Raw genomic sequence first — 14,435 nt, forward strand, 5'->3', positions numbered from 1 at the left:
GAAAATAGTCATTTATATTGTGTCTGGTATTAGGTTCATATTGATAACCAGCCACTGAATGATCTGTCCGGTCCCATGCATTAGTAGATCAGGTTCTGGGTAACTAAAAGGCCTTTGCTGATGTATACATTTGACTCAACGGGGTGGAGTTATTTTCAATTTCAAATACAACTCGATTGGCCACGTGTGTCCTCGCGTGAAGTAGGCTTTTTACGTAGCTGGCACAGGAATGGGATAATATGACCCCATTCACGGAAATGTGAAGAGGAAGAAGGAGAAGAGACGTGAATGCCAAGGGGATAAAAAGTCTCTGAGGGAGGTCAGGACCACCAATGTCTTTAGTTTGTATGTCTTTGCTTTGCTGTATTGACACGTCAAATATCTGAACATCTTTGAAGGATCGTGATCATTTCGAGCAACAAAATAACTGAAGGTATTCACGAAAGAAAAAGGGTTTGCAGTTTTGCTTTGATTGCAGGAAGCACGCTTGAAGGCATGCCAATGTAGAAACCTGATTCATATTTAGGTAAGCAAACGTGAACGTTGGTCTCAGTGCACTTCATTGTCCTGTTTACGATTCTTATGATTCAGAATAAGAAGTAGTGAAATGTTTCGCGCCAAAACCGTAGAGTTTTCGATTTTTTTTTTCTGTTTTCGAGGTAGGTAATCTCGAAATTCTTTTTCCAGTTTAATTTGGGTTCATAACTATTTTATTGTTAAATCTTAGTGCTTTACATAATTTTTCATTTTAATATCTCAAATGTTTTATTTTGTATTATGAGGTAGTTAATATCATAATATTTCTTTAAAAATCCCATGGCATATATATATATATATATATATATATATAATATATATATATATATATATATATATATATATATATATATATATATATAATAAGCCTCAAATACCTATTGATATCGAAATCACTTTATCTTGGAAGGAATGCACACCGGAAGGGAATTATATGTCATGTTAAGATCATGTATCCTCGCGAAGGTTCGAAGCGTTCCTTTTCGGTTTGATGTAAGGATGACAAGGACTTATCCATTCTACTACCAACTACCAAAAGAGATATGCGTGTGTGTTAAGCATATATATATATATATATATATATATATATATATATATATATATATATATATATATATATATATATTGTATGTGTGTGTGTGCGCGCGTGCCTGCGAATTCTACGCGTGACAAAAATTCATGTAACTACACTAATATGATTAATAGAGCCACTATTGTCTTTGCTGAACTGATAGTACCTACGGTATAGGACCACTACTTAATATCCGACAACTGAAAATGAAGTAGGGTCCATCGACGAAAATAGATCTGTGAGCATTATGAGGTGACGGGGAAAAAATGTATAAAAAGCGCTGCCGGCCTAACGAGGAGTACGATAATTGCACGCTATTTTTCCCTATCCACTAGTTATTAATGTTCCTGAGCAGACGGTTCTCCGTTTTCTTTCAGACCCTCCTCATCATTGGTATATTTAGTCTCGTTTTCTTTGATCTGTCGCCTTTCTATGAGGCGGAGGAGCGGTCAGAAGGTTAAACCGAATCTCTCCCCACGGAGCCAAACGAGTCTACGCTCCCGAGAGAACCCTCGAGGGGCAATGGGGACATTTTTAGAGGGAGGCTTCTACTTCGTGACGGCACGGACGTGGGCTGCCAGCCACCATCCCCTAAATATTTCAGCGATATTGGGATTTGTAGGTCCGGAACTAAGTTTCCATATTGATGGCAACTTCGAGAGTACTGTACACACCTGGTTTATGCGATTGTTGTCAAAAGGATATTCCAATTTACTGACGCTTATACCCGAATTAAATGTGACTCAATAACCGCAGAGTTGAAGAAAATACAGAATGTGTATTTATCCGCCTTTTCTTTTCGGCCTAGTCAACTCATTGTCACTATTGGTTGAGTAAAAATAACGCTAGTGTTTTCAATTCTTTCATTCTTATTATAATGAAGACTGTTCTCATTACAAATATATATATCAAGGCTGCAAATGTTCCCTACTTTGAAGAAGTTTATGTAATATATTGTATATAATGTATATACAATATGTTATTGAAACTTCTTCAAAGTAGAGAACGTTGCAGCGTTGATATGTATTCGTCTCTCTCTCTCTCTCTCTCTCTCTCTCTCTCTCTCTCTCTCTCTCTCTCTCTCTCTCTCTCTCTCTTATAGGAATCCCGTACGATCCCCAACGGAGTCCCTCCTCCGAAGGGGAAACTTGCAGGCGCACTCGACCTTCATCTGGCAAACGCAAGAAGTGTTGGTCTGGTGAAGGAGTCACTAGAAAAATGACTGATAAGAAGTCGTAACCTGGCACTCCCTGCCACACACATAGTGGCACTCTTTTGGCACCGCTGGGTAGGTTCCCTCCCTTCTTCTCCCACTCCCTTCAGCCCCCCCTCCCGTCCTCCTCGCCACGGACACACCTCATATTCTCTCTCTCTCCCCCGTATTTTCTCTTCCTTGCCGTCTGCCTCCCATTCCTACGTTTCGTATTTAACGTTTGATTTTCGTCTCTTATTTTTTTTAACAGTTTCCCTTGCTGCAGTTTTGCGAATGTGAAGTTGTTCATACGTGTGCGTGTGTGTGTGTGTGTGTGTGTGTGTGTGCGAACATTTATATATGTCTATGCGTAAGAGCATCAAATTATGTAAATTTTCCTCCTTGTTGATTTATGTCACGCAGACGTTCATCTCATACTGGTCACATATCAACATTGGAACGAATGATGTCCAGAAAATGACATGAATAAAAGTACAAATGATATATACGAAGCCTTTGTTTTGTAATGAAGGAATTGTGAGACCCTCTGTGGTTTTATGTCGTACGAAATGACGTTTTGTTGGACAATTGGGCCTCTCTCTCTCTCTCTCTCTCTCTCTCTCTCTCTCTCTCTCTCTCTCTCTCTCTCTCTCTCTCACACACACACACACACACACACATCACAGGACTTCGCTCATGTACTGTGATTTTTAAGATATTATATATATATATATATATATATATATATATATCTATATATATATATATATATAGATATAGTATATATGTATATATAGATATATATATATATATGTGTGTGTGTGTGTGTGTGTGTGTGTGTGTGTGAGTGAGAGTGTGTGTATGTATGTAAGTATGTGTGTTTATTTTTATATAGTGTATTATATATATATGTATATATGTATATATATATATATATATAATATAATATATATATAGATATGTTATGATGTTATTATATATATATATATATAATATATATATATATATATATATATATATATATAACTACACACATATTTATGAACTTTCGAAATTTTTTGCACCAAAGTTGCCTTGTTACTTTTCCGTTTGCGATATGTTTTTCCATACATGCATATTTATAGATACGTACTCGTTTGTTTGTATGGTGTATGATGTGCAAAAGCATAAAAAGTCGCTTAATATGTGTAAATGAGCATATGAGGTTGTGTTAATGTGTGTAGGGAAAAGATGTCAAGAGCTAGAAATCAGAACCTGATGAACTTTGCGAATATATTTATGAGTCAAATTGTTTGGTTTAAAAGGTAACATCACAGATATTCAGCGATTTATATCCTGTATAGGTGGCTTCATATGTGTCGCATTCTTCGTGTATAGTAGCTACTTTCTAACTTCATTTCCCTGGTAGTATGGTTTGTCAAATTTAATTATTTTTAAGCCAATGGTCAAGTGGACAGTTTTTCGGATGTTGAAATGCCTCGCAGCTGACTTCATTTTCTGTTATATATTTCCTTGTAATTCAGTGCAGTGGTGACTCACTCTTACTGACTTCTAATCAGGGTTACCCCTTTAAAGTCAAAAGGTGAAGGTCACAGAGTATCTTTTAGCTCTTACATATGTTGGTCACTGAAAGGAGCCAGAAACGGTAGTGATTTGATGTGTTTATTGGTGAATGGTGTTGCCTTAGGCAAGTGTGAAGGTAAAAGTATGAATATGAAAAGTCTAGATATATATGGCATCCATGAAGTAATTGAAATTTTCATAAATGCTGCTCTATACATGAATGGTCTAAATTATTTTCAAGAATGAATTTGACGGTATATGAAATTAGGAGCTTTAGAGAAAGAGTATGTATGTATATATATGAAAATCAGGAATGATGGAGAAGGATTCTGCTTTAACCTCAGACCTGAGAATAATTGTTTCCTTCCAAAGTATTATTCATCAAAACAAATGCGAAGTAGAAGAGCAAGGACGCAAAGAAAATGAAAATCTAAGGGACGCATTAACCCTCAGTTGTCAGTATTCTCAGTCTTGGTGACGCCACCCACATAAATAACCGCTAAAATAAGAATCACAACTTCTTTTCAGGAATACATGATCCACTTGAACGAGTGTAGGTACTGGTGGCCCAACTTGAATTGTCCATTTGCTTTAGTGCCTCGATTACAGCTGGTGTATTGGTTTCGCGTTTACCCGTAGCCTGTTAGTCTCTTTGTTCTCAGACGCTGGAGGTAGAGTTTGTTCTGTTCTGACTTATTCAGCTGATTGTGAACGCAGCATCATAAACCAAGAGTTTCGTCAACAACAGCCACGGGTTCGCATGCCACTTAGAGATCAACTTGAAACTCATATTATTTTTGAGCTTTTTCTTCTTCTTCTTCTTCTTCTTCTTCTTCTTCTTCTTCTTTTAGGAAACAGTGGTATCGTCTTTGGGAAGAGTTAGCTACCTCTTTAACAGAAACGACGTCTGAGACTAGTAGCAAAACACGCTGCTCTTAAGCTTTTGATGGCAAATTTGCTGATTTCATGTATGCGAAAACAGGCTCGAATCACAGCGAGGAAGATGCTATAAATACGAGCATATATGGATTTCCAAAGTAAACTGCATTGGGGAAAGAATGGGTGAATTACCCCATAGGTTTTTAAGGGTTTCACGGCGAAGGTCTTTCTCCACAAGAGGAAATCTTTTTTAAATGGACATGAATTGATATTGCTTCAAAGAGGATGTATAAAGAGGAGGGAGGTAATTTGGACATCATGAATTTTAGTATATACAGATTATCAGTTAATCTGACCCAATTGAGTGATATGCACATGTACTTGAGAATTCCTTTTCAAAATTATGTTGTGCAAATATGCGAGAAGTAACCATGATATTATCTCATTTTAAAGTAATTTTGTAAGTATAGGATATCATGTCAAGAGTCGCTATCTGTGTGTAGTAGAGTACTTAATTTTGAAGCAGGAAGACGTCGTCAATCTCTGAAGTGAATCAGTACATCGCTCGAAAAGATGGAAAAATGCAAAATTGCAGTAAACGACACAACATTTTAAGATTCGCTAAACGGAGAAGCTTTTTCATTATTCCCTTTCTCAAGTAGATGTAAATTAACCTCATTACATGTGCATATGACGGTAGTAAAGACGACCAATCATGAACTGTAATAGATACACTCTAATGTTCTTTCCTTTGATAGACTTAGGGCGTAACAATACTTGCTCCAAATGATTTTCTGAGGAGGAGGGTGGATGACTCACCACTAATCGCTGGTTTTCGTAGTTGTAACTTGGTGGATTAGGTACTCTAAAGTGAACAAGACAATAAGGGTTACTATTATTAACACTGATTCTAACCGCAAATTTTGTTGTGTTTACAATAATATTACTTGTGTTTATTGTTTCATCTTTGACTGTCGTAAATTAATCTTTTCCGTAATAAGTGGTTGTAACAAAATAAAATAAATTCTAGAATAACAGACTGAAATGATCGAATGAGTGCTACCCAAACTAAATGTGATACAATAGATCTCGGAACTGTTTGCGAACAGTGCTCCAAGCTTAGATTGTGATATAATTCTAATACTTAGCTTTCTCGCTTTTCGATCGATTCTAAGAACTGTTGGCCTGAGCTTCATCATATGAGCACTCGTGTTCAAAATAAGAGAGAAACAGAAACGCAGCCCACAAGATTTAGATAGTGTGAAAAGAAGTAAGATGACTTATCAGAGCGATGACTTTTCAAAACCAGCGGCCGCTTGCGATTGGAAAATCTGGCAACTAACCACGTAGGTCTCCTTGATGGCCAATTAACGAGCGTAAACACCGTGACGTCATGTCATTGAGAAGACATGATAGGGCACTATCAGTCACCAGGTGCATGATGTATGATGACTCCATCGGCGATAATGCAAACCACTTGCGTCAAAGGCACCTGGCATCGGGTGATGGCTGCACTCTCAAGGTGGAGCAGAATTCAGATATTAATTTATTGGTTTTGCCCAACATGTCAGTAGATCAAGAATACCCTTCTAAGGGATAGCTCGGGTCAGTGCTTCAAAACAGATTGGTAAACCAATTCTGAGATTGGGAAGCATTTTTTGAAGTTCTTATAAAACTCCCAAGACATTGAAGATATGACATGTCAATATAACTGACGACCACATGACCAATGTTCCGAAATGCTGTTGCCTCTCTACCTTGGCCTTCCACGGTCTTGAGTTAAGGGCTCCTCGCCAGTGAGTTCATTCAGGAATGATTTTCCGAGCTTTGGTGACGTCTTTGTAGCTGCGAGTTACTTGTCTTTTATCATTTTAATGACTAGTTCTATTACTATATTTTATTATTGTCTCCGATGTTTCCTTTTTTTTAAATGTTTGAGGGTTCTGTGGAAACTTGCTTGCCAAGAACTTGGTTTGGATTACTCCATATGAAGGAATTTCGTCCAATATTATAGATTGTAGTCAAATGTTTCGATTTTTGTCTTGCCCTATGCTGCTGTTGTAGAATTTGCTTGAGTAAACTCTTGAATAAGGTTGATCATCTGTTTTCTTTAAGACAGCTCTTTAGTCATGTTCGGACTTCAGTATTTGATGTGATTTAGTACAGGTTGGCCAATAAACGCCGAAAGTGATTCTATTCAGTCGCTCAAACGAAAGAGTTTGAAAAAGCAACTTGCAGACAACTGTTTGACTCTGAAACTAGGTGCAGTCGTATGTTCGCAATGGCGAATACCCTCGTAGGGGGCTAGGTGCCCGTGCCTCAGTGCACCTCATTCGGTGCAATTTAGGCATTCAACTACTTTCATTCCTTTTACTGTACCTCCGTTCATATTCTCTTTCTTCTATCTTACTGTCCAACCTCTCTTAATAATTGTTTCATAGTGTAACTGTGAGGTTTTCCTTCTGTTACGCCTTTCAAACCTTTTACTGTCAATTTCCGTTTCGGCGCTGAATGGCCTTAGTTGCCCCAGTGCTTGGCATAATGCCAAAAATCTATATAAATCAAATCAAAATAAAGAAATTTGCGAATATGAAAAGAATGGTAATATTATATTGTGACGTGCTTCTATATATATTGTATCATGCGATGCAAATGGTGTATCGTATCCTCTGTTATTTCATTCTCTTTGTGATTTTTCCGAAGTAAGCAGGAAAGGATTCACAAATATTTAACGGCCTCCACTTCTTGCTCTCATTTTTCATATTCGTACTGCAAGGGCTAATCTCAGCAGATGCTTTTTGTGCAATTTAGAAACCTCATCCTTTATGATTTGCTGTCTTGTCGTTTTTGAAAGTTTTCTATTCTTCCAAGAAAATAAACTTTTTCATTTGGAGCCCTTCAACTTTTATCTTTTGTGACATTGTCATACAGTCGCCTAAAAGTTTCGAAATGCTTCTCAAATCTTCCGACGGCAACTTAAAGTCCGGGACAGTAGGGGTTGCAGGATTTGCAAGTGCTGTTGCTGGGGTTTGAGTATCGGAAGCTTGGCGGGTGATATTGATACATGTTAAAGATACGCGAAAAGGAACTATCCTTCTTCCAGCAAAACTTCGCTGATAGTTCTCTCTCTCTCTCTCTCTCTCTCTCTCTCTCTCTCTCTCTCTCTCATCTCCCCCCCCCCCTCTCTCTCTCTCTCCCTGCTTGTACAACCGCAGTGCCATGATAATGTAAAAAAGCAACTGTAATGCAGAGGTTAGATATAGATCAGTCTCCCTAGTTATGCAATGAAAACGTCAGTCTCCAAACCTCATAAAGAAAATGAACACTAGCGGGGGTAAACTGCTCTAATTTTAGAAAGCAAATAAATGATTGCAGTAGGTATCACCCGCGTCACTCCTACTGTTGCGACTGAGACAAGCTGAACAGTTGGCTCAAGGGTGATGTCACTGTCAAGAGACATCATGATGTCATAGCATGATTCCGTGACACTTGCGGCGCGATAAAAGAGTCCCGACCTCCAACCTTGGCCGTAACCAGAAAGGAGGGACGGCGGAATGCAAACCCCGAGATTAGTGGTGACGTCAAGGATGGGAGAGGTCAAGTGGGGTCACTTGGGGTCAGCCTAGTGTCAACAACCGGTAAACGTGAGAACGCCGGGATCTTATCAAAGCCACCTGTTTTTAATCGTAGCCACATGTTCACATTTGTTGAATCTTGACGGGGGGATTTGTGTTTTTTTGGGCTGTCAAACCTTTCAAAGGAAGTATCATAACATTAATGATAACGATCAAGCAATCGGTAAACGCAAATGAGAGTTCCATCACGAGCAAACAACGCTTTTGTTTAATTCTGCTCACCTGCTCTGTGACTGCTAGCATTTCTACCCCGATTTTAACTCGTGCTATACCTCAAACGCATTGCACCATACATTTTGTGTATAAATACTCAGCGTTCCTTAGAAATTGATGTGTAATCAGATTTTGAAGATATTAAAGTTCACTTCCTCAGATGCACCTTGATGCGATTAAAACTCATACCTTTTCTCTGCGTTGATTAAGTGGCCTATACATATAAGAACGTTACTTTGCCGAGAATAACAACAGTTGATCCTTGAGTGTGATTTGCCGTCTTCGCAGACTGCTGTCAGCAAGTATCATAGTATTTGGTCATTTGATTTTCTTTTTCTAAATGGCGCGCATTGTGGTTTTCTCGTTCTCCACATTTCTTTTCCTTTACCTCATTAATGAGACAAAGCTCCCTTTCAGAATAGATAAAACTTTTCTCTATCTCCCTTTCAGGTTTTCATACCATGTTGGTTGCCCTTTCCGTCCGCCTCCTCGTCAAAGAATGAACTTCTCGAGAATGTTGTAGTTTGTTGACAATATGCTGTTTGATGTTGAAATCATGCGTGGACATGTCGGATACGCATCAAGAGGTAGTGTCACCTCTGGAGATTATCAAAGCATATTTTCCTTGATAACCTTGTTTTTTTTTTCTGCTGCAATGCCATGTCAGGAGCGACCCCTCTTGACTTAGCAATTAGGTCTCGACGACGCTGGTCTGGGTATCACATTCCTGTTTCGATTCCTCAAAAACGATCAGCATTCCTGACATTCTTTTTGCCATCATTTGAATGGCCAAAGGTGTTGTCAGCTGTGCAGGAAGTCTGCAGTAACCTCAAATGATCCGAGTAACCCCAGATGTTTCGAAGAAAAATTCACAAATACATTCTTGTTTGAGAAGAAAATGAATGAATAATTTAGATATGTAATTAAGGAGAAATACACTTTCAGGTCTGAGATGTGAAGTTTTATTCGAATATATTTATATTCGGATAAAACTTCTCATTTACGCCTATTTTATTGATAAGAGACTGGAAAGTGATGCCTTTGTAGCGGCAATTTGCGTTCCCTTTTTAATTCTCACTGAAGATTTCAGCTTATTCACTCTTCTTCTTCGTCCTTCTTGTAGGACGAAAACATAGAGGTCACGGAGCATCGGAACAATGGCGTCATTCATTTCTCCATTTGCAACTCCTTTCACTCCCATTTGGAATAAGTAAAGTGAAGTACGTAAGGGCCACTTTCGAAACGCATCTAGGATACCTATAACTTTCACTTCCAGAACAACCCTTTGTTCATCTTATTCCTCCTCTCTCTCTCTCTCTCTCTCGCCACATCTCCCACCCCCCCCCCCCCCCCCCCCCCTCCCCATCACTGACCCCTCTGCATTTCCCCCCAAAGTAACAGCCTCCCCAGTAATCCAATACCCTCGCCCTTCTCCCACTAACGCCCCCATCCCCCCGGGAGCGCCACCCTCCTCTTAAAATCGCAGCCTTTCCATATAACTTGACCTCTTCACCTGCTATATATAAGAGGCCATTGGGTGACTCACCGAATTCACCTGGGTTGAGGTGGGACCTGTTAAGGGTACCAATGAGGTGAGTGCGACCCCCCGCAAGGAGTGTTTATAAGGAAAGAAACTGTGTGCAGTAAAACGTCTTCTTTTTTATCTCTCATCGTCTTTTATAGCGCTACAACTATGCTGGAGAGCTTTAACTGCTGAAGCAATAGAAAGCTCTTGCTATCGGGTTTCTCGAGGCCGAGGGTATTACAATTTGTCTTTCTTTTTAGACAAGAAAAGAAAGTGATTGATAATGTTGCAACTGCATTTCATTTCCAGGCTTATATCGTGCTAGGGAGGAGGTTTTGAGGGTTCGATTCTAATAGACTGCCTAATGAGAACATTTTAGTCATGGGTTCCCAAAAATTAAGTTCGTAACGAATCGCTCTTTTACTCCAGTAAGAAACATTCAACTGATTCTTAAGGAATCTCTCTCTCTCTCTCTCTCTCTCTCTCTCTCTCTCTCTCTCTCTCTCTCTCTCTCTCTCTCATAGTTTGGTGGTAGCGCGTCTGGCTCACAACTGGACGATACGTTTCCGACTCTGACGGGGTACGAAGAGGGCCAGATGGGCGCGTTTCCTTAAATCCAGTATGCCTCTGTTGGCCTAAGCATTGAATTAGGTCATGGTTCTTAAGCGAATTCTGTGGGTCGCAGCTAGGATGGTGAGAGAGAAGGGAAAAAAAGCAGAGCTAGAACTAGTCGTAAATAAATGTTCATTGCTTGTCCAAAATATATGCCCTCAAAACAAGGGCAATCCTCGCTTCACATAGGTGAAATCATTGATAGAATATTCTCTCTCTCTCTCTCTCTCTCTCTCTCTCTCTCTCTCTCTCTCTCTCTCTCATCTTAGAATCAATGTACAAGGTTAAGTCTGTCTTTCATTCATTTCAGTGATATAATGCATATAACAGAGTGCCCACCGATGGCGTATCCAATCAGATTCCCTATGGAGACCAAAGACAAGGGGGAAAGTATGAGCAAAGACTGAGATAATCATTTCGGGAAAACAAAGGATAGAGAAACGTCAATTAGAGGCTCACGAATGTACCCTAAGGAAGCTCCGGACAAGGGGTCAAGCTACTAGACTCTGAGGCTGTAAGTGTCTGAGCTGAAAATGCTGCCGCTTAAAGGACCTTCACACTTGGTCTCTGGCTACTTCGCCGGGGGAGTTTGTTGTTTTATGTTATGTTGTCTAAAATCTGGCCAGCTGGTTACTATTATGTTTTATTTAAAAAAAAACACAATTGATAACAACGACTGAAATGATCATGACGAAGATGATAGTGAGGAAGAACTTACGATAAGGAGACAGAAAAGATAAGCTATAGCAGTCTGATGGTTTCAGTAGAAATTAGAAAAAATAAAAATTAAAAATGTTAAACATTTGCTCATGATGACTATTATGACGACCAAGGGAGCAACTGCGAGTTAACCTTTGCTCGAAATTGTCTTATCGTTATCAGGGATAAATGTGTGAGAAATTCTGCTTATACGTTTAATAGTTAATCACTGAAACCAAAGTAAAACAGACCCATGACATAATGTGGCATTTCATCCGTTTTCTTTTTAGTTATATAAATTGGTCCTTTATCGAGGGCTCACGTAGGGTGGTGGTGCCGTCAGCGCGCCTCATGCGGAGCGGTGTAGGCATTCCTTAGGTTCATTTGCAGCGTCCTAGTTGCAATCCCTTCCATTCCTTTTACTGTATCCCTGTTCATATTCCCTTTCTTCCATCTTAATTCTACCCTCTCCTTATAATTGATTCATGGTGCAACTGAGAGATTTTCCTCCTGTTATACCTTTCAACCATTTTAACTGGCAATTTCCGTTTCAGCGCTGAATGACCCCATAGATCCCAGCGTTTGGCCTTTGGCCTTAATTATATAATTTATTCTGTTGTGTTCTTTAGCGAAGGCGGGATGAAAAGAAATAGAGAGAGAAATATTCTTTTGCAAAGGGAAAGATTTCAATTGAGTAGATGTGTAAGAAGGTGGTTTGGTGCGAAGCTCTGTAGGTCTACGGAAAAGGGAGTAGTCGAGGTCATTTATGTACATTGTTATGCATTGATTTATTTATGTGGTAATTTATTCTTTTAATAAATGGTCTCTTATTTCCATATTTCCCATTACTGTCTGTTACTTCTTTCTAATGAACAGCATATTCCTTGGAAGCTTGAATTTCAAGCCCCTGTGGGGTTGTTCCATATGCGTAGGATTCATCTTATGAATAATAATATAGAATAATAATAATAATAATAATAATAATAATAATAATAATAATAATAGTAGTAGTAGTAGTAGTAGTAGTAGTAGTAGTAGTAGTCGTAATAATAAATGGAGATATAACTTCACAGTTATGTAAATGTACATATATATAAATTTAAAACTTTAAGGATAGCTTTCGGGAATCTGTTCGGTTCCATTTTTCAATAATAATAATAATAAATAATAATAATAATAATAATAATAATAATAATAATAATAATAATAATAATAATAATAATAATAATAATAATAATAATAATAATAAAGCTATGTAATGAATGCTAATGAATGAATCAAGTAGGATTAGGACTCGATTACCTAAAATGTTTTTCTGTATCAAACTTCAAAATGTTTGAATGCTATGTGACTAACAAACAAAGATACGCACTGACCAAACTACGTATCCGCATTGGATGTCAACCGCTGAGAAGGGAAACTATAATCAATTCGTTATATCGACGTTGTGTGGGTGAATAAACAGAAGCCTACGGAGATTGCACGTAGAATTCGATCAGAATTTCACTCTCCCTATTTGATAAAGGAAAGTAAAAAAAAAAAAAATGACAGTGACAGGTTTGGTGATGTCAGTAATAACATAGCGACGCGTCTTATTCTCTGTGTGATGTATTCCACTCACTTGGTTGCAAGTTCAGTTTCTGTTACTTCAAGGTATTAGAAATGTATTTTAGAGATACTGAATGACGCAGTACATCATGTAGTTTTTCTACATGAATTAATTCATTCTAAATTTCCCGTCGGTCGAATTCTGAGCATTAGTCATTAATGAGGACTGTCCTCTTTCTTCCAATGACAGGAGGACCACCAACTATGTCGGGCCTGCGAGATGACTCCGTGGTTCGAGATTACAATTTGACCCTGGAATGCACAGCGCAAGGAAGTCCAACCCCTACGGTATACTGGTATAAGGATGACGTCCTCCTCACCCCCTCCAGGAACATTAAGATAAGAACAAGAAAACTGCGACGCAAAATGTAAGCAAGGTTCAGTTTTTTTTATGAGAGAGAGAGAGAGAGAGAGAGAGAGATCGCATGTTGAATATAGGAAAACAAGGCGTTTTGGAATCTGAAATTTTCAGTGGTAAATGTTAACGAAGCCTTTAATGAAGGCTTTAATATAAATCATAGGAGAAGAATAAGTTTGCGCCTATATATCAGTTGGAGGTCATTTGGATGCAACGCAGTCAGGTAACTTTGTGGATTTGGAGGTGTATGACTGATTGCTAAGTATGACATCATAAAATGAATGACTGAATCGTACAGAAAACCAAAAACTCAAGTGCTGGTGACATCAAGGTCGGCGCTTAACATTCCCTTTTTGTCGTGGATGCATCTTTGGACAGGTGAGCAAAAGCCGCGGGGAAAGACTTCAAAGGGGAACGCAGGTGAGGCACTATTGTCTGGGAAGCACAGAGTTAGCAATGAATGGCATACGATGAATTTGTAGGCCAGAGTGCAGTTAAACATGCATGATCAGCATCAAAACAGGTAATGTTTCTTGATTGCCTGCTATGTATAAATATAATGGTAGCAGAAGTTAGGAGGGAGTTCATTTTTTATTGAAATGGAGTGGTTTTTGCTGGATGAACTACTAAGATGCTAGATGTGAAGGATTGTTCAAAAACCGTAAGGTCAATCTTGGTGGTTTTGCATCGGAGAGTATATGGTCCTAAGGCGTCTCGTAGACTGAAGGTAGCCTAAGAAATTTGAAAGGTTAGGCGAAGAACTGTGACAAGTTTTCCGAATATGTCAGAAACAATACTACAATGGTTTGGATTCATTTATTTATTTATTTATTTATTTATTTATTTATTTATTTTTTATTTATTTATATTTTTACAAAAAGAGGGTTAATACCCCCATTCAAATGACATCAAAAGGAAGGGGAGTTTCAGTAAGTCTACCCTCTCAGGTACTGGAATTGTCTGGTATAACTGACAATTCCAAAACTTGCTTTCTCGACTGCCTCATGTGCGTCTGATCTTTCCAGAAATATTTGCAATGTATG

At 38.6% G+C, this 14,435-nt stretch overlaps 1 protein-coding gene across 2 annotated transcripts in view; it reads left to right on the forward strand.

The window, feature by feature from the left end:
- Nucleotides 1–14,435, forward strand: part of LOC135211230 (uncharacterized) — a 301,164-nt gene that overhangs the window by 249,654 nt on the left and 37,075 nt on the right. For both annotated transcript variants that reach the window (XM_064244489.1, XM_064244488.1), the window contains exon 2: nt 13,225–13,402. In XM_064244489.1, coding sequence (XP_064100559.1) covers nt 13,225–13,402 — 178 coding nt within the window. The remainder of the gene's footprint in view (nt 1–13,224; nt 13,403–14,435) is intronic.

Source organism: Macrobrachium nipponense, chromosome 4, assembly GCF_015104395.2.
Source record: "Macrobrachium nipponense isolate FS-2020 chromosome 4, ASM1510439v2, whole genome shotgun sequence".
Lineage (NCBI taxonomy): Eukaryota > Metazoa > Arthropoda > Malacostraca > Decapoda > Palaemonidae > Macrobrachium > Macrobrachium nipponense.